This window comes from Cuculus canorus, chromosome 8 (genome assembly GCF_017976375.1).
Source record: "Cuculus canorus isolate bCucCan1 chromosome 8, bCucCan1.pri, whole genome shotgun sequence".
Lineage (NCBI taxonomy): Eukaryota > Metazoa > Chordata > Aves > Cuculiformes > Cuculidae > Cuculus > Cuculus canorus.
Genome location: NC_071408.1, coordinates 12373647 through 12398843, shown reverse-complemented (window position 1 = coordinate 12398843; position 25197 = coordinate 12373647). Strand labels below are relative to the sequence as shown.

The 25197-nt window shown below is 36.0% G+C and overlaps 1 protein-coding gene across 2 annotated transcripts in view; it reads left to right on the top strand.

Moving 5' to 3' along the window:
- Positions 1–2021: 2021 nt before the first annotated feature.
- The window catches only part of LOC104054725 (regulator of G protein signaling 18), a 46609-nt gene continuing 23433 nt past the window's right edge, over positions 2022–25197 (top strand). Inside the window, exons 1-6 of one of the 2 annotated variants that reach the window (XM_054073419.1) lie at positions 2022–2517; positions 3176–3276; positions 6707–6768; positions 7740–7908; positions 23169–23245; positions 24473–24639. In XM_054073419.1, coding sequence (XP_053929394.1) covers positions 7844–7908; positions 23169–23245; positions 24473–24639 — 309 coding nt within the window. In that variant the 5' untranslated portion in view covers positions 2022–2517; positions 3176–3276; positions 6707–6768; positions 7740–7843. Of the gene's footprint in view, positions 2518–3175; positions 3277–6706; positions 6769–7739; positions 7909–10352; positions 10491–23168; positions 23246–24472; positions 24640–25197 lie in introns of those variants that run through there. The other variant, XR_008451059.1, reaches the window with a different exon arrangement.

Below are 25197 nucleotides of genomic sequence, written 5' to 3'. Positions count from 1 at the left end.
TTTTGTTCTCATCCCAAATCTCTTTAGAGCTTTCTACATCTCTAGTTGTGCCATCAACACAGTACTCTGGGTCTGCTTTTTCTGGCTTGTAATAACTTGTTCATTTTTCCATATCATCATTTTGCATATACGAAACAGCCCAGGAACATTTACAGGGTCATTAATACCGTTGCTATAACTACTGTAGCCTGCAGTGCAAAACAAAAGTACTTATTAGCACCAGTACCATTGCTGACAAAACATGGACTGACTTTGATGCAATTTGGCTACTTCAGGGCCTTAATTTAATATTAGCTTTCTAATAATGGAAAAAAAGTAGGGGAAAAAATTGAGATTGTTTGTAATTATCGCCTTCCCCCCTTTTCCCAACTTTCCAAATGATTTCTCAGGAGATGCACAGTACACTGTTCCATTTGGGAGTGATACTATTGTCACAGTATGCTACAGTAATATTTCGAACATCTAAGAAATAGCACTCATTGCTTTAGAGTAATTTAAGAGTGGATTGGACAAGCCATTCACATAAGTGCTGGGGAGACCCTGTTGCTGGTGGACGCTGAAAGAGACAGATCATTTTCATCTAGAAGTTACATGGCATGGTGGCAAGGACACCATAATTCACTTCTGAGTGATATTTCATGCTACAAATCTTACTGAAATCAGCTTATAGAAACTATTTGAGTCTACAATTATAATAGGTAAAAAAAAAAAAGCTCATGGGCTAACACTGTTGCAGAAAAATGAAATAAAATAAAGCATTCCATAATTTTTACATATTGGTATAACACAGAATATGTTATTAAAGGCAGCTGTGGTTAAAGCCAGTTTAAAATAAGCAGGATGTGATATGTAAGCTTACTCTGAAACCAAAAGCACAGTTTATAATCATAATTCTGCTTCTTAAAGGTCTTTGGGTGACAAAAGACAGGTTTGCACTGAATATTTTCCATTCAGCCTCATTTTAAAATTTGTATCACACATTAATACACATGAATTTTCTTCCATTTTTTATCTCTTAAAAAATCACAATAGAGAACATCTTTTTTGGAGTGTTTCAGGAATTGAGAGTCCCAGCCAAGGGGTGTTTGGTTTTTTTAGCTCTTTTGAATATTTGAACCTCTCATCCATCTCAGATCCATAAGCCACAAGGAAAGGACTGTGGTGGGACTTTCACCAAAACTTACCGAAGTTGCATAATTGCACAGAAGTGGACAAAATTTTGGGAAGCTGATAAAGCCATTTCTTCCCCCCAAGGCTTAGTGACTTACCCGAATAACCAAAAGGAGGCACTACTATTAAAAAAAAAAAAAAAAAAGAGGATTATTTAATTTTTAATCAATTAACTACTGCATAGTTTTTAATCTTTGTGCAAGCCCTTCATTCAGCTAACATTGAAGGGGTTTCTTTAATAGTTGTTTTGTTCCTATGACATTTCCAACACATATTGTGCTTCAAAATAAGCAACTTAATTGACGCGAAGCTTGTATGTGGTAGAGGTAATTTGTGCTGATCAGCCTAAAAATTGAATTCATTTTACATATGCAAAACTGAAATGAGAAATTTGGTAGTTATTGTAAAAAAAAATCACAAATTTTTGTGCTGAACTGAAGACTTTTTATCCTGTTAGGGAGATTGTAAATGAAAATAAAGCCACAGATATAAAAGATAAAGGAGGAGCTTTAAAGGAACAAACTTGAAATTGGAAGTAGGGTGCTTATTATTTCTGAAAAAATGTGCAAAAAAAATTAAATCTCCACTTCCAAAATATCTAGTTGACCAGAGCTTTATGGCTTTTGCAGTAACCTCTGAGAAACACCAGATTTCAAGTTAGCATACCACATATAGAAACATGATGGGGTGTTCGGCATAGAGCACTTCAGGTTGTAGAGGGCAGCTAAGGTCAATTCGAAATTCTAAGAGCTTAAGACAATGTTGTATGTTTTATTTTATGCAAAAATATTCTCATTAAAGTTTTGTTTTAGAGAAAACTATGTACACTTCTCACAGGGGTTTGGGGAAAATGATGGCTTTGTCCTAAGTCTAGTAACATAGCAAGCTCTGCAAGCAGAAACCCGGGAGTGGCTCTCTACTGGTATCTGTGTTTTGTCTGCATGATCAACCGCCATTTTGCAAAGTTGCAGTCTCAACTTCCCCTAAATGACGACTGTAAAACCAGAACTCCAATTCCTGTGTACGTGCAGCTGCAGTGCAGTGAAGGTGGAGAACCTCCCTTCTTCCAGCTACCTGCCTCTGGAAACTGCTCAAGAGCCAACTGGGGGCAACCCCAGACACCCAGTACAGCATGTGAGAGGCTTCTGAGCACACCAGTTATGCCCGACTAACTGCTATTATGAAGTAAAAGAAACATTTTCTGAAACTGGGAAGCTTTTATAGAGGCAGATGGAGAACCCACTTCTTTTATTCTCCCAGCTAAACATTTCTGTTCAAAGGATATAATCCTGTTACAAAGTCATGAAATCATGATTAAAGAAGAGCCACATAAGCAAGCAAGCCTGGGTAGTTTCAAGGTCATGCTGATGCTGTTCTGCTACACAGAGGATTCTGCTAGTATAGCTTGTGCGATATGAATTTAGGGCACAGATAATTTTATATTTTACTTACGTATATGAAAACTCATGAACTACAATCTTAGAAATTCTATACATAAAATATTAATTCATCATGGAAATATTTTCTTTTTAAGAACACAAACAAATCAAATGATAAATAAACTAAGGAAACAGAAGAGGGATATTTCAGGAATTTCTGAAAAATACTTCTTTAAAACCTGGATATGAACTGGGAAAGTTTCTTTTTGAAAATTCAAATGACAGGAAACAATACTTCCCTTTTTTCTTTGTGAAAACCTTAAAAGTAGAAGATGCTGAGCCAACTGTTCATGTTCTCTAACAGGAAATTTCACTCCCTCATCTTTTAAAATAAATGGACTGCTCCATACTGAATATGGAAAGATTTTAAATTTCTCTCTTTGCCAGCACTTCAGTATATGAATTTTTTGAATTATATATGTAGGAGAAATAATATAAACTTTAGTGTAAGTGAACACAGGGGGATCTATGGTGCAGAAGCAGAAATATTAGTCAAAGGAAATGTTTTAAGAAAAAAAAATCTTTCAACAAAGTTGCTTTGAAAAGCTACGCTAATTCTGTTGTAGAGCTAAGCAGAAGAGAAATAGGCTGAGCCTTTTCCTGCAGAACCTGAATTCCATGAAGCTGATCAGCTTGGTAAAACTGGAAACTTGACAAAAGCAGCAAGGTAAGCATTATAAAAGACTGTGTCAATGGGGATTCCTTTCCGGAAGTCCCTGTGTGACTCAGAAGGTTTCTCCTGCATTTGTATATATGCAGTCAGGTCTTGGTAGAGAGTAACACTTCCAAGATCTATCTAATATAATATTAGCATCTAGCCTAAAGCATACAAACATTACAGAATTCTCTGACATGCATCAAGGTAGCTCACCACCAGTGTTTCACACCACGAAGTGTAGATGATCTCCATACTGATTTGCAGACACATTTAAATCTTTAATAATGTCAAGAAACGTTTTCATTAGTCCACCGCCCCATATTGACCAAGCATCGAACTCAGAAACGTACAAAGTACTGCTTACAGTGAGATCATACAACTCCTTAGAAAACAGATTTTCCAAAGAATTCTGTGATGTACAAATGCCAGATGCATGCCGAGTTCTGTATTGCACACTTCCCAATAAACTGCCATGATTGTTTGAACACTCTTGTCTCCAAAATTCAGATACTGACATTTAAATGCCATTGAAAATATTGCTCACTTCTTGTACTATTTCTCATAAAGATATAGGGTGAAATCTTGGTTTTGTTGACTTCAACAAGAGCTTAGTTCCTGACTTCAATGGGGTACCAAGATCATCACTCATTAAGAATTGTATTTGTAATTCTTGACTGAAAAGAAGGAATAGGTGGCCTAAAAAAATTGTCACCCCTTTCCCATTACAGATCACTTCAGAACAGTTCTGTGCTTCCTGTGCTGTTTTGTCTTGTTAAGCCTGAGGAATTTCTTTTAAGCAGTTGCTATCTTTGGGGGTCAAGATGCCTGCTTTGACCAGAAACTGCTTCTACTTAAACCTTACTAACTGTGGAACTCATGATAGAAACTGCATAAAGGCCCCAAACACTGTTTCTAGAACCCACAAAAAAGTGGCCTGAGAAGTGAGTATCTAAACCACTTGCTCCTATGTGTCTGGCATGACCAGGCGATATTTGTTGCTCACATGTCCAAATATCATGCCTATCAAATGCTGGGACATACTCATGATCTGCAACTCTTTCCACACCAGGCTCATGGAGGGTTTCCTTACTTTCTTTTATTCTCTGTCTTTATTCCTTGTTTTGCTGCTGGCAGAAGCCTTAATTCAAACAGTTCACTCAGAAATACAAGACGTGACAATGATGAACAAAGGTAAAACAGTATTGATAATATCCTTTTTCTTTTTCCCAGACATGTAAAACCATGCTAAGACTGCATCTAAAAGGAGAAAGCTCAGCCTCCATGCCACCTGTATGCAGATAGTATTGAGTGGCTGATTACCCTTGGGTGTTTCATAAAAGTACACAGATGTCAATGGATTCATGAAAAGATGCTTTCAGAGGCAGACAATAGTAATAAATAATTCTCTGAAGAATTTCCGTCTTTGAATAGATTACAGTTTCCTTATTCAGCCAACTGCCTTTTACAGAGTTACTCTCAGTCAGGTGCCTGATTATCAGGGATTCCGCTGTTCCTACTGTATAGAAGTGAAAATGGTATTGCTATTTTTTTTCTCTGTGTAGATGCTAGAGTGAAAGAGATTTAGATACCAAATGAAAAAAAAAAAGGCAAAAGAAAAAAAAAAGAGAGAAAATCCCATTTTTCAAATAATAAAGTGAGATAACAATATGGGATTTATTATTTTAATGCTTTACTTAAGTTTTTATTATTTCCATTCTACACATAGAGATACTACCTAACATAAACTAAGTAGAAAGTGAACTTAGTGACCTGCTAACTGTTTTTTTTTTTCTATCTTAGAAAGTGAAAAACCTAAAACAAGTCTAGATTTCTGTCTTTTACTGCAGTATTTCATTGATTCCCCAGCTCGTTGCTACACCCAGCTCTTGGGATCTGTAAGACTAAAGGTTAATGCAGTTTCTGAAAGAAAATCAGAAATTCACACCAGAAGTTTCCCAGAACCAGCAAAGAACCTGTCCAGCATTTCATGCCAATTATGGACTGTGTATATTTTCTGAAGCCATCAGAGGTTTATCTTGCACTATGACCAAGCTAGTTTCTGTAGCTATAGGAAGTCACTGTTCCTGGATATACAAGTCCACACCAGTTTAGAGAACTGCACTTTTATGCAGTTCTTTTTATAATTAAAAAATTCTAACAGACTGAGGTCTCATTTCACTAACTCCACAATCTCTTCCCACTACTTTAGGCACCTATGTTTATTTCTTGAATTTTAGTTCTCCAGCATTTGTAACTCTCAAGAACTGTCTGTCTCTCTCTAGTTAAAATTCTAATTCTTATAAGCAATTACTTCAACTAGGAGAGATGTGACAGCTACTAAAAACTTTTCAGAAATTCTCCTTTTAAATTTTGTGTGAAACCGAGATCATTATTGGCTGAAAATCCATCCCAAAGTGATTGAAATTTCACTTTATCTAAACCTCATGTGCCTATAGATTTTACCAATCACACCCAAAGTAAGTATGGCAGGCCTTAAGTAAGATTCCACAAGGAAGGCAGAATCCTTTTTAAGAAGTTGTTCTAACCAGCTAATTCCTGGACAAGTTGCTTATTGATAATTTCAGTACACTATATTTTGCCCTCAAATGACAATGGTCCCTAAATATTAATATTCAAAAAGCATCAGATAAAAACTGACTTAGGACTCAAAACCCTAGTTGTAGTATGAGCAGTTCATCTCCAGGCTTGTTCTACAAAAATCTGTCTACCACCCAAAAAGGATGTTTGTGGAAAACTGTGAACAAAGTAATTTTGTTCTTTCTTTCTCTTTTTCCTTTCTGCATTGTTCTTTAAGGCCAAATATTTGAAATTAAAGTAAATGCATTCAATTTGACATGAAGAATTGTGTGACGTTTATGAAACGGCGCACAGTGTCTCAGAATAACATGAACATTTGAAACAAGTTAGTAAACAAACCAGGCAACATATGCTATTACCACCTAAACCATGTTGCTACAACTTTGTCTTTCATCTGTAGGACTTCCTGTATTTCATTAGAAATAGGCTGTAGTAACACATTCAAAACCACACCTCTGTGAAAATACTTTTTAAGTTTAAATATGTGACTGACTTGGTTCCCTTATGAGTTTTACCATACTGCATGATCTGAATTCCCTTAAAGATGAGTAGTGCAACACAACCACTGAAGAGGAAAATGTCTGTTCTGATGTTTTTTTAAACAGGGGAGGTGGGGAAGGGAAAAAGATTTTCTGCAGGAAAAATGTCAGAAAAAAACCAAAACAAAGTATTTCTGTAGCAGCTAAGAGAATGAGTTCCTTTAGTTAGGTGATCTCACCAAAGGCTTTGTGAAACAATCGCAGGCAGATTAACATATGTAACAGATTACACATGCCAACAACAGCTTTGTAAGTACAACATAGACAAAATTTTTCAAAACCAGTTTCTGTTTCTTATACAGTGTGGCTCCCGAAGAAGCAGTGAAATGGGGAGAATCTTTTGAAAAACTGCTTTCTGAGAAAGGTTAGTAGTTTTTTTCCTCTCCATGCAGCTTGTTAGGATGGAAAATTGGTGGAAAATTATAGTATCCAGTGTGCTCTTAATTAGATTTGGCAGTTACCTAAACTACGTATGATAGGGTCATTTTATAGCAGCATATATGTTTCTGCCTCTCCTTGTGTGCTTACGCTGCAGCATGCTGTCAGCTACTGAAAACAGTTGAAAATATTTAAGGTTTGCATATTATTGAACTGACTATATAATAGACAACATAAAGTTTCTTTCAATAAACACTAGAACGTCATTTGAATATTGCTCCTGATTGCAAGACCAAACTTTAAAAATTTAAAACATGTTCTGTGTACTTAAGGAAAGACTTTGTCATTCGACATTGTTTCTAAAACAGTGTTAGGAACAAAAGTGGTCCATCATTGGAAGGGCCTTTTACTTACATCAACAAGTACACAATACATCTCTACCTCCTACTTTGGAGGGACACACACATGATCCAGCTACAGTGCTGGACACCACGTACTTTTCAGGTCTGTTCTTAGAACAGTTGACATCAATACAAGAATTACCATGGATAAAGCATGCTTGGGAAAGAAAATAATTGTCTGCATAATAACAATAGGGATAAAACAAATTGTACAGATGCTAGAAGCCATTCATTTTTAAATTGTTACTAGATAACCTCTCACTTATGAGCAAGGTAAGCCCATGTTTTGATTGCTTCCATTCCTAAATTAATGAGATCTTGGTAATGGATTTTTACACATACTGAGAATTCTGTGACAGGAGTTTCAGCATTCAGATCATGATTGAAAACTTCACTTATTTTTAGAATCTCTATGTATTTAAAAATAATATCTATAACATTGGTGTAATTCAAAAGGACCACAACCTATTTTGTTAGCTTGCACAGACTGTGTGAAAAGAGGAACTATCTGATAAGGTTATATATTTTTAATGCAATGCAACATCCCCTTTTGCAGCTGGATTGGATGCCTTTACAAAGTTTCTGAAAACTGAGTTCAGCGAGGAGAACATTGAATTCTGTGATTGCTTGTGAGGACTACAAGAAAAAGCAAAACTACACATGAACTCTTGCCAAAAGCTAGGAACATTTATGAAACCTTCATACAGAAAGATGCTCCAAAAGAGGTACAGTTCTTCATTGTACAGAGTACTTGACACAACTGCATGTGATGAAATCTGGTTTTAAGAAGTGCATGCTCAGAAGCAATGTAGTCACTGGTGTAAGAGGATTGTATCTTAAATGTCGAAGGTCTGGAAGGAAGTTTGAAAGCAACTGCATAGATTATTCTCATTGTCCTCCACACCCCTTTCAATACCCTCTCTTCTAAGTGTGGAGCATGAGTTTAAGTATTATACGACAGGAAACAGAGATTCCTAGTGGTCTGTAAAGGCAGGATATATATATATATACACATATATACCCACATTTATGGAGTCTATATGAGAAGAAATAGGCATGTTAAGTGTTACAGGCATGTTAAAAGAGACTTATGAGTGAGCATTTGTGAAAAAGTATTATCCGCCTTATTTAAAGCTACCTCCAAACCAACAGACTAATTCTCTCTTTCTCTCATACTAGTAATTATCTATTAAATTACTACATAAATGAAATTCAGAAACTTTATTTAAATGAGCCAAAACCTCTAAAAGAGACTGCAAGGAGCTACTAAATTAAGCATCTCCTTTACCATAATAATCATAAGCATAGGCTTTTCCTTGATTAAGCTTTCTTCCCTTTTTGCCACCCCAGCTCTAATTGTGTATTCTCGGGGGTTTTACTGTCAGCCTCTACAGAAAAATGTGTTGGGTGTTGGTCCTCACTGATACTAGGGCCTTTTTTTATTACCTTAATAGGGCAACAAAGTTTTCATATTTAGAATTTCTTAATGTTACTGTAATAATGTTACAAAGGATTCATAAATGAGCAAAAGGAATTATTTTTTCCTGCGTCTAGGACAGAAGGTGAATGTGTTGAGAGATTATGAACTCTTACTGAAACCACAATCAGCCTCTTCAATAGGTCTTTTGAACTTTGAATTTCCCGTAATTCTGTCAAGTTTGAGCAGATCGAATATGTCACTTGACAGTGCTCCTTTTCCCTGCACTTTTCTTATTTGTCAGGATAGCAAGTTAAACACTAACTACTACTTCCTCTGTAATGAGGGCAAAACCACTCTTAATTCTGCTTTTGAGATGGATTGCAGTGTTGTGCAATTTCCACATTTAGGTCCTTATATAGTATGCCTAAAATTCAGATCTGCTTTTTCCGAGGAAAATGTCCAGCTTTCAAAGACTTATGTCCGTTTTATTTTATTTCCCTGCTGCAAGTCCTTCGGAGTGGACCCTTACATAAATATTAACACCCCTGCATTGACAACTGATCAATCAATAAGCAGTATGGTAGGGCATCAAACGTTGATACTATCAAGGTTTATGAGACTTGACATAAGTGAAAGGATGAACAGGAGAAAGCTAGAGAGAGGGTAGGGTGTGGAAGTCATGGTCTGACTAATAGCAAAGCAGCAATTTCTTTATCTGTCATATTTTTTATTTGGTGCATGCAGCATGGATGATGGTGTTCACCTTAAGCAGTTGGCTTTGGTGAGACTACCTTCCTTGGGTTCAACGGAGCAGCTGAGATGAGCCAAGAGAATCTCATTCCAGACCACACAACTCTGGAATTTGCACCTTCTCTCTAATTTCTTGTCCAGCAGAGCACTTTTACAAAAATTGCTTGAGTGTGCCATTCGGTAGGATTGTAAAATCTTAGGTTTGATGAGCAGCCTATCATCATTAATTACTTTTCCATTGTTAGATCTAAAGTATTTGCTTTAACTAGCTTTATGGAACTAACAAATGTATGTAAAGTGGATGACACTTATGAGAGAAGTCACTTTTTGACTGTATCAACAGGTTTTTTTCGTATATTCTATCTTATTTTTCAAAATAGCATTCTTAAATCAGTGTCTGACACTTTAATAAAATTCTAATGCTAATTAAATCTTTCCACAATGAATCCAATGGTGCATGGAGTAGATGATCATTTTGATATGCTTTCCCATCTAAAGACACCGAGAATTTGTTTAAAATAATTTCTATAATTTTATTATCAGTTTTCTTACCTTCCTACTACCAAAACTCTAGAGAAACCAGAATTTTAAATTTCTACTAACAATCCTAGTCAGACACAGTTCTACATGAATCCTAAGTAAGAATGGAAAGAGTTCTGTATTAGTCTGGTGCTGCAAAAGCTGAACAGCTGCAACTATTCCAAGAACAATATTAGAAAAACTACTTTTAGTCAAACATCAATCTTTAATCTCTATTTCATTGCTTTTTCCATTATACTAACGACACCATCTGTGAAGACTTTCTGACAGCCATTAGTGAACTTGAACACACTGAATAATTCTGTGGGATTAATAACAAGTTCTATCAGGAATTCAAAAGCCCTCTTATCAGAAAATACTTTCAACAAAGCACAGTATCATTGCTATGGATAACAACACAGGAAATGCATGAATATCCAGAATATCCATTAAAGAAATATACTTCTCCTCATTCTCCAGGTCAATTTGGACTTTCAGACCAAAGAACTCACAAGTCAGAATATTGATCAGCCCCTCATCACCACCTTTGATGCAGCACAAAACACAGTCTACAGGCTGATGGAACAAGACAGCTACCCACGCTTCCTAAGATCTGAAAGTTATTTAAGTTTGGTTAGGGAGAAATATCCCAGGCGTCCTACCCTTCGGAGACGATCACGGTCTTTTACTGTAAATGATTTCCAGAGGTGTAGTACGACCAGACTTTACTGTCTGGTAACAGGGAAACTCACATGTATGTGTTTTAAACCTGTATGTGTTTTAAAATCCAGATTCTTAGGAGGCGTAAATGAATGGAAAGCAAAGCTACATGCACTCATACTACGTCAGAGTTCTGTAGCTGGTGATTCATCTCTTTCATCATAGAGGAGTAGGCAACATTTGGCAAGACACAGCTTGTAGAGGTCTTGTACAGGTATGTCTTTTTTAACTCAAGCAAGAGCTGTAATTGTAGTTGGAGGAAAAATGTAACTTTCCTGCACGAAAATGTATAAAATGCCACTTGTTTATATCTACCTTGTATCCTGAGCCTGCATTATTTAGGACAGTTTCATCACAGTTAGAAACTATATACTTAACCTTCGCACATATTTATGTTTCTGCAATACTTCCTAAACTAAGCACCAAGTATTTGTAGTATTTTCTCATACTGCAAAACACATAGGAACATTAGTAAGTATAATGTATCATTACAAGAATTATAACTACAGCCACTGCATAATTAAAATTTAGCTATTACTTATTTTAAGAGGAACATAAGAATACTTATTTACTTTTTTGGGGGTACATTTTGTACTGTTTTCTTCTTACATGTGTCTGTCCTCTGCATCTAAGTTATGCTGTATAGATTAGCTTTGCCATCAAATGCTTGTATTCTCATTTTTTTGCAACCAAATGAGCAGACACATAGGGCCAAGAATGCTGTTTTAACGCAATGAGAGTGGTTAAAGATCAAGTCATGTGTATGTGTACATATATAAAAATATTTCTAGTTTTATTAGTAAATATCCACGGTATACCAACTTTGTTACTGAACTTTGCTCTGTTTTTTTTTCCTGCCTTTTACTTTGAAAAAGGATCTGAAGATTAATAGCTCTTGGACTCATAGAATAACCCCAGTTCTACTTGTCAGTAGTATGGTTACAGAGGAGGAAGGAGAAATCTCCCCTTTTATTTCTTTACTACTGAAATCATGCAATATCTTTCTTGTAGTCAGTATATATACTTATCTTGTCCTTTTCTTTCAGAACTCATGCAGATGTACCTTAAAGCATGGGACAGTTCTTAAAATCTTAAACATTGGTTCAGTTTAGCATGTGGCTGCAGGATTTACTTGTAACTGTGACTTGTATACTCAGTTACTTTGTATGGAATTTAAGCTTTTCTACCCCGTTCAATAGGAGATCAAAGTGAAGAGGTGCTGTTTCTAAGGGTGGGACTTATTGTTCATTATTAATTCAGGGTATATGTGAATCGTGCTTGATCTGAGGGTTTCTGTGTCTGCTTTACTAGCTTTTTATACAATTGAAGTTGATCTACCCAAAACAGTTGTTCAGGATTCAGTTTATCACCAATATATTGATGAGTTAAACCTGAAGACTTCACATATAATTCTGTAATCATTCCCATTTCAGCCAAAAGTGTGTTGTGTACAACAGAGACCAGAATTTCACGCAGCAAAGGCTGCTGAGGTTGACAATGACCTGGGAATAATCTCCAAGCTCTTGGCATGTACCTGGGAAGTAGACAGGGAACATTCGTAACTATTAGGAATATGATCCTTACTGGTTTATTCCATTATTTTCCCCTAATACCAAAGATCCAGGCATGTGCTATTTCTAACTGTGTAAGGCAATCAGAACCTGGGCTTAGCAATTCAGGAATAAGTGTGTTTCTTAGCAGCACCAATACTGCTTCCTTCACTGGTCTCTTTCTCGATACTGAAATTTAGCTTTGGATCTTGCCAGCCTATAATTTTTTTAAGAACTTCCAGTTGGTTTTGTCACAGCTGTCACGTGAATGAATGAATGCATTGAAAGGCAACTTTCTAATTAAATTTTATTGCTGAAGTCACTATCTTTTTCTGGGTGGATTATTTACACTTGTTTTTTGTCCATATCTGTCCATTGAACAGGGATCAGTTCTGCCAGAAATGATCCTATTTCTGATTAGGGAATCTCTAATATCACTAACAATGTCCTGATGCAACAATTCTCAGATATTTAAAATATGCGTGTCCGATCTTTTGTGTTACTAACTTTGTTAGAGAAAGGGAACGGCTTTGAGAACAGACTCTTCTGAACCTTAACAGGGAGTCTGTTGCAACACAGGCACTTACACATTTGCAGCTAGATTCTCCCTTGGTGTAATTACGTTCCTTTAAACTGAGAATCCCCACCTTTACTCTTGCCATGGACTAAATAAATGCAAAAAAAATATATTAAATATACATATACTGTTCCAAAACCCAAATGACAAAGGTAGTACCTTGAGTAAGACTTTTTCTTCTTAACAAAAACAAGCTCTTAATCAAAAGGATCTGTAATGATAAATATAGATTAGGAGGCACCCTTTCTTTCATTTCACAGACATATGGAAAATTTTGCTTATCTCCAGGGAGCCCCTCCTCAAAAACATCACTCTGTGGTACTGACAGTGCCAGTCCCTCTTATGAGTTTTATAATGAAAAAAAACCAAATAAGATATTTCTGGTTTATACATGTATGTTTTTCAAAGATAATTATGAGCCATAGTTGAATTTGCAGCAGACTAATGCAATGGGAACTGCTGTAAGAAAAATTCAAGATAAATTCAGAGAAAGGAAGGCAAAGGGCACAAAGATAAATTATAATGACACAATTATCTGGCAAAGGGGTTTTTCCTAGGAGAGGCTTTAGTGAAAGAAAATGACTGCTCTGTTATTTAATGTTCTACTGTAATTCTGGAAGATGACCTAAGCATAGATTTAGTATAAGTCTGTGATGCTGTTCCAGGACTGAGTTTGACGGAATGGATCAGACTAAGGACTAGACCTGCATAGGTGTATTTATAGTATAAACCTTAGAGTAGTTCCAGAAAACATAGTTGGGCTTCTCAAATTTAGACAGTATCAATGTCACAGTTATGTAAATCCTCTTGTTTAGCTGATATACTGCAAACACTACACGCACAAAACCTATCAGGCACATATTTTTTTAGTGGGCATTATTTTTTGTAGCAGCTTTTTAGATTTGTATGTGTCATTCAGCATTCAGTAAGAGCTCTCAAAAACAAAGAGCTCTCTTACCAACACAATAACATCCTCTACATAAACACTTCACTTTATTCCTTAGATAAAGCAAAGTGTTCAGATCCAAAGTACAAAGAAAATTCAGCATGACTTATATAGCCACAAAAGTTTTGCCTCCTGTTGCAAATACTTAGATCTAATTAGATGCTTTAAATTAGCTCTGAATTATTATCTGCTATTAAACTTGATTGAGATGGGAATACACATATATGGTTGACTTCTTTGGCTTTTGGAGTTTGTTATTGTGTGTGAAAGGACAGCTTGGCTAATTTTTGAACTGGCAAGAAACAAGAGGAATGAAATCTAAGATAAAGAATCTCAAGAAAAAGACAGATCTCCTTCTTCCACTAATGTGGGCAATGGTAATATGGCTCTTAAATGCATTTACATGCTACAACTTATAAGTGACCCACAAAGGGCAGTTAATTTTTCTCTCATTTTTGTGCACTCAGCTGCTCACGCCTGCTTTAATTATCCACTGCTTTGAATGTAGTTTCCTCTCCTTTCTACGCACACTGTCAGAAGGCTTCAACTGAAAAATAAATTCCATAAAATCATCTTCCTCTCTTCAGTGATTCATATGCTCATAAATTTATGCCTTGGTCAGATGCCTATCTAGATTCAGCTCTGTGTCTTTGCATTTTTAGTCAAATGCCTCAATCTTTTTATAACGCCCTTTAATCTCCTGCGTGGCTCTGTGCCAAATGATAAAAATATATTTCTTCCATACATCATCTAGCTTGCTTCCTATTTCTACATTTTTCTTGCAAATTGTCATGTATCATCTTCCATTTTCTGTAATCTGATCATTTAGGGCTGGGTTGTCGTAAAAGCTTCCTCTGGTTTTCTACCACAAAGCTTTATATCTCTCCTCTCCTAAATGACATCTGTTCGCATAATGTTGCTCATAAGGCTCTATTACAAGAGATTATCTAGACACCAAGATTGTACAGTCTAGAACAAACTATCTTTGCCTTCTCCATGAAAAGTATCTAAAAATTAACTACCCATAAAATATAATCCTATGGAAGTCAATTTAGAGTTTTCAGACAGGGCAGAAGTTTAAGCTGAAGCCTAATGTAAGGACAACCCTATACTGTTCCTTCTTCATTATGCAATTGGTTGGTACTTCAAGAAAACTCTAGTTTCTCCAGTTTTATTTTAAATTTCTGCAGTTAATGCTGCTCCGCTTTTCCCTTAAGGAAGAGAAGGCTTCTAAGAATTTAAATCCTTGTGTAGACTGTCTCGCTGGTGGGGGACTGGGTAGGAGTTCTCCCTATATCATATACACATATTGTGCCCATGGTACTTGAGTGTAGTGCACATTTAAAGAAGTCAGAAGTACACTTCCAATAATCCTTTACAGTAAAGAGGCAACCGAGAACACCGAGTATATTGATTTTCCCCTTTCATTCAGACACCTAGAAACTGCTTGGGCTGTGTGATGGACAGCTGAATAGCACTACTCAGAGAGAAAACTGACATAGGGAATTACAGGTTAAGAGCTTTCTGAGGCATAATGCCAGCCTCTCAGTAAATTCTTGTGTTGGTGCGAATTTATACCTGTGTGCAAGAACAAGATGATTACAATATTGAACTCTATATGTCTGCATTATATATGTAAATATGAAGTTTTGTGAAGTTGATGTCGTGTAATAATAGCCTGTTTATTCAGGCCAGGACATGAGCTGTTCCAAACACCGCTGGTTAACACTAAATGAGAATCTTCAAGTCGTGGCAAGTTTTTGAGATTTGTTTCCAATTTTCTCTTCTAACATAGCTTTGTGTTTGTGTAGTACTTAGAAATCCAGCTTAGAGAGCTCCAGAATGTTGTTTAAAACATTTGGAAAAGTAGATCTTGAAATCAGAACATTTTAAACTGAAGGGCACACTTTGCTTGGGTGGAAAATACAGCTTATTTTCTTATGCAAAACAGCTCTGTGGTGTACTGAATACACATAGATTTATTTATATGTAAAAAGAAGGGCATTTGTGCGAGTCCACCATGCAGTGCAGTGCTTTGGAAGGTAAGCCATTTACATAGTCGCTGTGATTAAAATATATTTGCATCCCCTATGACAGGACTTTGCTAGTCATGATAGCAGTGCTCAGATCATCTATGGGCTTATCCTAACATAAGAAATGCAGTCACGTCTCCATATTGCTTGAAATTTCTTGTACCAGCAGAACATTAACTTTCTTCTGCTGAGGTTGCATGGTACAAGAAACACTATCCAAGCAAACCTGGGTATGGGATGGATTTAACAGAGGCAAGTGCTGAAAAGGCATCAGTAACATATTGAACCTCATCCGGGGAAACGCCAGCACACCTATAACAGCTATTGGGAGAGTGTGACCTTTTCTCAGATTGCACTCAGGTGAGTACAAGGTAGCTCTTTTAGGAACATACAAAAATGAAAGTGATTTTTTTTTTAGCTAATAAATCAATAGTTTGGACATAAAGAGTTGGTTTACACTGTCTATTGAGATTAGTATTGAAATGATGATGTGGGTCAGAAAGAACAAAAGATGGCATGCATTATTCCCACTAAACAGCCAATAAGCTTTTCATTAAGGAAGGCAACACAGTGAATATAATGCTTAAAAATAGCTTAAAAAATGAGAAGAAGAGTTTTCAGAAAAAAAGTCAGGCAGTAAGCCTAAAAGTTTGGGAGATTTAAATATTTAATAAATCAGTAGTCCTTTGCAAGTAATACTGGCAAAGGAGGAAACATTCAATCAAAAGATCTGCATTTCCTTTCCTACAGTTCTAGTTCTCCTGTGGCCTGTCAAAGGCAAGAAATTCATAGAATCATAGAATGATTTGGGTTGGAAAGGACCTTAACCTTAATTCAGAACAAAATCTATAGCACACTCAGAAGAGTTATGGAAATGTCAAGGTAGCTGCCTCAGATAAAGCTTTTGAAATATACTGAAATTAGCTGAGCAAATAAGGGCCTGAGGTACTCTGCAAGTCCAGCCCGGTTTCTTAGTGAACTCAAGCTGCAGACATCAGCAGTGTCAGCTGGATCCACATTTCCAAAAAGTTTAGAAATAATTCTACATGCAATTTCCAGCCTATCTCTTACATGTTAATATGTTTTTGGGTTTTTTTTGATGCTGTTATGAACAGCTAATACATTTTCACAAGCAGCTGATACATTTGTTTTAATACTAAGATCACTTTCCCTCCTTATGAATTCTCAGTAAAATACTAGAGTTTCTTTCCAGAATATTTTAAGTTCCAAACAGAGAAAATAATATTACCAGCTTCTTCTTATGAGAAAAGGTGACTGTGCTTAACTTTGATTAGAGTACCTGTGATATTTATACTGGGGTAATAATAATAATAACAACAACCACATTATTACCTGCTGCATACCTGAAATACAATCTGATTATGTAGACTCAGCAGTCACTCAACAGCATGTTACACTGTTGAAATTCCCTCATAGCTTTTTGTGGCTTTGTGAATTGTGTTCGGTACCCCATGAAACACAAGCAGGAGACAGATTGCCTCTGTTTAATTATTCCTGGGTTTTAGCATCCTTCTGTGGCTTCTAATACTGACATAAAAATACTTATCAGCACTGATAATCTTCAAGGGATGGTCATGTCTGTATCATTCAGACATCACCAATTAGAAAATAAAAAAATGCATCTGTTGCACTGATTGGCTTTTTTTTTGATAAAACAATGTGTGTCATAGATGATTATAAAAAACCCCAAAGGCACAGATCCTGCAACCCTTCCTCTCATAAGGAGTCTCACGGGAGTTAACGTGATTATTATGAATCAACAATTGTATTACTACTTCACAAACACAAAACTAGTCAATTTATAATCGCTGTTATAAGGTTGGTGAATAGTGCAATTATTAGTATTAGACACAAAGGTAAACATCACAAAAGAAATAGACTCATCCAAGAATGTTGTGTTGCTTGATAGAATCATAGAGTCTTTTAAGTTGGAAAAGGCCTTTAAAATCATCAAGACCAACTGTAAACCTAACACTGTGAAGTTAACTGCTAAGCCATGTCCCTAAGCACCTCATCAGCACGTCTCTTAGATACTGCCAGGGATGATGACTCAACCACTTCTACTTGGGCAGCCTCTTCCAACCCTTTCGGTGAAGTAATCACTGCTAATAAATTTGGTGTCATCTCTGTCCTCGTAACAGCGCTGACTTTACTGGCATTACGCTAAGAAAGCTAGAGGAAATTTGCATTAGACCTTTAGAACTTTGTTACTTGGCTGAAAACTCAGCACCTGTTTTGAACTGTTCCTAAATCTCGGCCATGTCTCAGTGAGAACTTAGGGTAAGTAAAAGTAAAACTCCTTTCCTAAAAATACCAAGACATAGTAATCCATCTAAAGTGCATGTACAGCTTTGCAAGAACCTCCTGTTTTTCTACCTGAGAAGGGCAGACCATGCAATCACAAACCAGAACACTAGAAACAAACTGTCGGACCAGTGACAGTCCCACTGCTGGAAAATTCAAGTTGTAGCTATTTAGAGTCTGGCAGATCAGAATTTCTACAAATAAATTTTTGCTTGGATTTTGTACTATAGTTTATCCTCTTTATGAAAGCTCAAAGACTGGGAGAGAATTGATCACAAAGTATATTTAATGTAAATGTAGATGTTGAAAGCTTTTTCTCCACCTGTAAGATGTTGAAGTTGCGAGTCTTACTGGGCAACAGCACATGGAAAGCTTTTTGTTCTGTCTGGCACAATGTTACTGTCCACCGTGTACATTCTGTGGAAATAAGAGACAATGACTGATTAAGGGAAGCAAAAAGCACTGCAGACAATCAAGAAGTCAATTCATATTTATCTCCTTCTATTATGACTTTCTGAAGCAAGTTAATCAAAGATAAGAATTTGCAGACAGCATCTGTATTTTGCTGCCAGGAATCTTTTTTAATATTATGTAGGTCTGCAGGAGGCTTGGTTTCATCATCTCTAGTTTCCTGTTATCGCAGTGCAACAATTAAAACAATCTCATTCATAAATACATGAAGCACTATCTTTGAAGCACAGAGGAGTAGAAGGGACAAAAATTCTACCGAGGGACTGTTAAAACCAACAGTTTTTCCACAGCCTCCTTTTGTTTTCCACCCTAAACTTATTCACTAGCTGTTTATTTACGTTTATTCTTTTGCCAATATGATTTCTAAAGTAAATTTTTTTTCCTCTCTCGTTACCCCTCCATATCCAGAGAGCAATCATAGCTCCTCTTTGCTTTCATTTAACAGGCAAACTGAAGTCTTTTACTCTCCTCCTACAAGACAGTTTCATTTTCCTGATCACCCCAATAACCCACCTCGATATCTGTTCCCATCTGATTCCAACTTTCTGGAGCTCTGTTGACCAGAGTCGCTACATTTTGTTCCATATGAAGGTCATAAAATAGTTTGACCTGAAACTGCTTTTAGAGACCCACAAAAGGTGAGGATGAAGAAGAACCCCCTAACACTGAGAATGTGGCATGTTGTGTTTGGCTTTTTCATTCTTAGATTAGAAGACAGACATAGCTAAATTAAGACTGTGTCCTCAGTCAGGGAGAAGACAGCTTTTCTTGTGACTATAATATACAGGAAAATGAGACTTAACTCTTGAGGCTGCTGTGTTTGATGCAAAATATTTCAACTGAGAAGACAAAAGTCCCTTACTCTACAGGTTCGGAAAGCTGGGTCCTGGTTCCAGAACCACAGGAAGCTTTTTTGTGTGTCAAGTGACGATGCTGAGAATAAGGAAGGTTGAGGAAGGTCTTAGGCAGCAGGACAAGATTTAGAGAGAGGCAAGAAGCCAGTCAATAAGCTTGCTTGTTCAGGATATTGATGGACAGTGAACAACATACAAAGAAACAAATGAGTTGGAGAGGAAAGAATCAAGGGAAAAAGACAGAATTATATGAAAAGATTTTTAGGGCAGAATGATGCTCCTAGAAGATGACACATAGAATGAATTATCAATAAGAGTAGAAAAAAACCACTGCATTAGAAGTATCATACACTGTGTGATCCCAGTATTCGTAACAGCACCAATGTGCAAATGATGACCACCCTAACACTCTTTGGTCCCATTTTGATAAGTCCTGTGTGAACAAACAAAAGAGGCAATTAGTCAAGGGCCTTAGACCTTCAAGATATGTAAAGTGATGGATAAGCTTTGCAGATACAATATGAGTAACTACTGATAACCAAGTATTTTCTAGCTATGTGTACTGAGCCCGTTTTCCTTTTTAATTTTCCACAGTCAGTAAACCAAAGGGTCAGTAAGAAAAAAATTACAATATTATTTCTTTTTTAAGATATCATCAGAGATATTTGCATATAAATGATGTATAATTAAATTTAGTTTTAGTAGATTAAGTTAGAATGACCACTGATAAAAAATTACCCATGTTTCTGAGAGAGAAATTATTTTATAGGAAGCGTTAAGAACAGTTTGTCAATTTGCATTGTTCTGTTTGGATATTCACATACTAATTATATTGTTCCTACTGTCACATTACCTTCAGCTTGAAGATCAGTCAGAAAAAGAAATTCTACTCTACCTGTGAGAGTCAGACAGTGGAACAAAAAATGCCAGTGAAGTGAGTTACAGTTTATGGCTATTTTACTCATAGGATATTTATGGGATGAGATGGTCAACTTTTGAGTAATCTGGACAGCTTTTTATTTTCCTACCCCATTTACGGTAGATATGATTGTTTTTATTCCTTGTCAGTTCTGCTTGTGTTCCCATTCAAACACATTTCATGATGTCAATGAAAGCATTCTCTGAGTGAGAAGTAAACATTAAATTAAATAATATTACCCATGAGAAAGAGAATCAGAATTAGGTTCATGTGGTTTGTTCTATCCTGGTCTTTCATTTTGTTTTTTTGTTTGACAAGAAAGCCAGTAAATAATTACTGAACAATCTGAAAATTTGTTGTTTTTCATGAAATTTTATTACACTTATTAAAACAAATTCTCTGCTGATTATTTCCATCAACATACAATGGTTCGCAAAATATTACATAATACTACGTTTAGTTTTCATTTGTATTTTCAGTACAGACTGATGAGATTTGCATTCCACTTTCCCATATGTATGTGTGTATATATTTCTAAATAAACATAGTTTTATTCTTCTTGGTTAAATTTAGTTTTGTGCAGTCTGGATACAAGTAAAATGACAGCTACAAAAAAAGCTTGCCTGTCAAAGGCATCAATACCACAATCTGTTATAATTATACCTGCAGTTATGTAATACAATGACACTATCATATGAACTTTTAATAAATTTATAATTAGAAAATGCTGTTACTGGTGATGCTGACAAGTGGTGGTGGAATACAGCTCTCAAACTAACCTCTATACTTCAGAGTAGGGCTTTGACAGTCAAGCTGTTGGAATTTCCTTAGGAATACTAAATAGTTTTTAAGAATTCTAAGGTAGGGGGCTTGTAAATTTTAAAAAAACAAACCCAATATTTTGTACAGAACTAAATTTTGTTCATTTATCAGACTACAGATCCTTTCAGCTCCTAAAATACCTATTTTTTAAGTTAGTATGTAGAGCAGCAGAAAGGCAACAGTCAGCATAAAGGTCTTTCCATAGATGAGACTTCAGGAACCTGTTGTCTAAATAGATAAAGGCACAGTGAACTTCACATCAAAGGTTATTTAAAATGCTCTCCTGATAGATGAGCAGCTCATCCAGATGAGCTGGTCAACCTTGAGAATACATGCTTTTATAATACTAGAGAAAGGGCAGTGCAGTATGTGCAGGCTGGTGTTGCGTTTCAGCAGATCCTTTTCTGCCCTGTTTTACACTCATCCCGATTTCCCACCTTTCAGCATCATGGACAGTGTCTGTGGCTTGTGATGCTTAGCCAAGAATGACCAGCTCTGCTTTTATTTAGGATGAATAAATGTCCTCCCTAAGGAATGTGAACATAAGACCTAGGAATGAGGTAGGAAAGAATTACACCCCATGAGACTGATACCAGAAAAACCAACTGAGGAACACATTCCAGTTCAGAATGACTAACCTCCATGAAAATTAAGTTTTGAGTTTTTTTCAAATGAGAATGGTGTAGTCAGAAAACAACATTTTTGATTCTATTAAAAATCCTGGAATTTGTTTTGATTTTGCACTGAAATAATACAAAATGTTTCCCATTCTTTTTCACTTTCCCTTTTTTTTACCGTGAAATGAGAAAGTGTATGCACACAAATCATTCCAGAGCTGTCAAAAGTCAAGTGACCATTGTATTCATATAGAGTGTAGATTACATTTCAAATCCCCTACCTGCCATAACCTACACAAGGTACATAACCAAAAGAGCAGAAGGTTGCTTTCTTCTCTCTTCTTCTGGTTAATACATTTCTAATATTTATATAAAATATAACAGTTTCAACAAAAGCAACATGAGATATCAATCTATTTAATTGTTACCTACCTATTTGGTTTTTTTAAAAATTTTCCTTAAGAAAACCTATTTTTTAAAAATTTTGTTTACAAACCACTGAGCCAAGTTTTATTGAAAAAGTATGCTCCTCATTCTAAAACAAAATATGAGCTAGATGACTGAACATTCCTGCTTATTGCGAAATGGTAGAAATGAGACTAGTGTTCATTTGGGGATGACTGAGGCTGCAAACTGACAGGCTGCCAAGAATCTGAGAAAATAAAACTGAAAAACTGGCATGTAGGAAAGCCAGTAGGCATTTGCTGTCATGTCCACACAGCTCTTTGACATTTCTACAAAAAGTTTCAGTTTCAAGAAACCATATTCTTCTGAGATTTCATCACAGAAAATGCAAGTAATAATAATGCTGGTAAAGAGGTTTCTTTTTCTCTGCTGGATGTTTAAATTAAAAACTCATACAATGGTAATTTTGCTTAAAATGTAATTTTACATGAATGAAAGAAATTGCTTTTTATCTGTGCATTCATGGACTAAATGGAATATGATCATCTTTCCCAAATTACAAGAATAAAATATTCTACACACTTAGTATGCAGCCCCTTATACAACATCTTTTTGCCTCTTAGATCATGCAGCTGTTCTCTGTTAGCCTGCACACTAAACCTTGCTTCTGAACCAACCTGAACATCTTCAGAGCACCCATGCTTTGCTAGAGCAACAGTCCATTTAGTTGTGTCTCATTTCTATCAGAAGCTTGCAGCAAGTTACAAAGAGACAAAACTGTGAATTCACTCATTTTTATTTTTTTTTAAATGAATTGCAAGTATTACTGCTGTTGCTTGGATAATTAATCAAGTTGCCAATCTCAAATAATGCTGTAATTTAGGAGTCTGTGTGGGTCTTTACACTCTAAAAAAAAAAAAGCATCACAGTTTTTTGTTGACTTTAAGTTATTCAGTGCATAGGATAATTACTCAACCTGCTTGCTCAAGGAGATAGGCAGAGAGTAGCTACCATAGACTGCACAGGCAAAAGATCATGATGTTACTTTCAAGGATAGTTGTTGTTTCCACAGGTCAAATGCTGAGGAAACAATGGCCTGGTCTGAGTCTGTGGATACACTACTAGCTAATAAAGGTAAGAATTAAGTGACAAATACATTTTAAAAAATGTATTTCAACCCAGTTCACAAATAGTGCTGTCAGGTTTTCACACTGCTTTTCAGCCCAGCTCTCTTATTTGAGCCACAGAGCACTACTGCTGGAGGCTTGTGAGCTGCTGTGCTGAAAGGCAGAGAGAGCATGTGTTACAAGCTGCAATAACAATATGTATTCTGGTCAAAGCTTAGAGGACACTGAGGAAGGCAGAAGTCTCTGAAAAGAGTTTCATTTTATGAAGACAATAGTTGTCAAACTTTACATACTATGGTTCTGGTTTTCCTGTTTTTGAAAATAAAAAACCCACAAACCTTTTCTTAACTATGCCTGTTACAAAGAAATATACCTATTTTGTATTTCCTATCAGTCAAACAAAAAAATTAATATTTCCAAAACATCCAAAGTAACTTCTCTAAGAGTTACCTTAAGCTCCAAATCTTGTGGAACTGTCAAAAAACTCCTTGCACCATATTCCAGCTGCAACTTTTTGTCTTGGACCCTGGGATGGCTCCACACAGTTTCTACATAGTATTAATTTGACTAGCACAAACACTTTGGGTGATGTCAGCTTTCTTTTCTAAGAGCTTGTAATATGGAGTATTTAAAAAAAAAAATCCAAAGAGCCTTTCTTTATTTCATTTTCTTTCTCTTAAAAGTGCAAAAAGTGTTGACCAAAGAAGTAAGGAAGAGTCCTTCTCTTCACACCAAGTCTTATCATTACACAAGGCGTGTAAGTGTTATTTAGCCAGGCTAATGTGAGGTCTGAGAGAAAGTGTGCTACTACAGCATGACCTATTTTTCTACGTGCTTCATAGACCATGGATCTGCCTCAAATCCCTAAGTTCCTAGGCACTATAAATCATTGAGGACCAAAATATCCAAGATTTCCTTTTGACTAGTGTATCAATGATAGAGAGATCAAAGCACAGCAGGTGGATATTGGAAGTATTCCTCAATAAGTACCTTTCCAAAAATTCCTTCAGTCACCTTACCATGACTATAGTTCTATCTCCAATTTGTTTCCTCCTTAACAGACTCTTAGGGCTGTCTGCTGGCTGATTGGCAAACAATACCAAACACATAGTTGCACTATACATACTGGGTATATATGTGTATATACACACATAGACACGTGTATGCTTATACGTATAATCTGCATTGGGTTTCCAGTTTTTTCCTACTCATTGTCTAATCCATTCTCCCCTAGATGGCTTGGCAGCTTTTAGGACGTTTTTGAAGTCAGAATTCAGTGAGGAGAATGTGGAGTTCTGGCTGGCCTGCGAGGACTTCAAGAAAACCAAGTCCTCCACTAAGATTGCCTCAAAAGCCCAAAAGATTTATTCTGATTTTATACAAGCCGAATGCTCCAAAGAGGTAAATACGTTTTTTAGCATGTTCTTTGAGTAATGATGGGAAAAAAAAGTGCAAAGTTCAGATGTAAACCTCCAGGAATGACATAAAATGCAATTTGATGTGGCAGTACTTTTATTTTTAGGTCAAAAAAGATCTGTTCTTCACACAGAGCGTGGTTTTATCTCACATTCTCTAAAATTTAACCTTAATATTTAAGGAAATATATGTTTTAATGTAATTTGGTTTCTCTAACTATTTTATAATGCAATAAGAATATTCTCCTCTTTATTTTAGGTACCAGTTTCTTGAATGTCAATGACTGATTTTTTTTTTTTTATTAGAGGTGGTTTTGACATATTAAAATGCAAAATTGAAAAGATTTCCATCACATCATTCAATTTTATCATTATTAAAAAAATGCTTACTCGGAAAGAACTAATTGTTTACATTCTGCTCGGTAACGAACATTTACAGCTGATGCTTTCACCTTTGATAGTGAGCTTTGCATATTCCCATATGTTTAAAAATGATTGAAATCCCATTTTATTAGTATTAAACCAGAAAATCTTACAAAATACA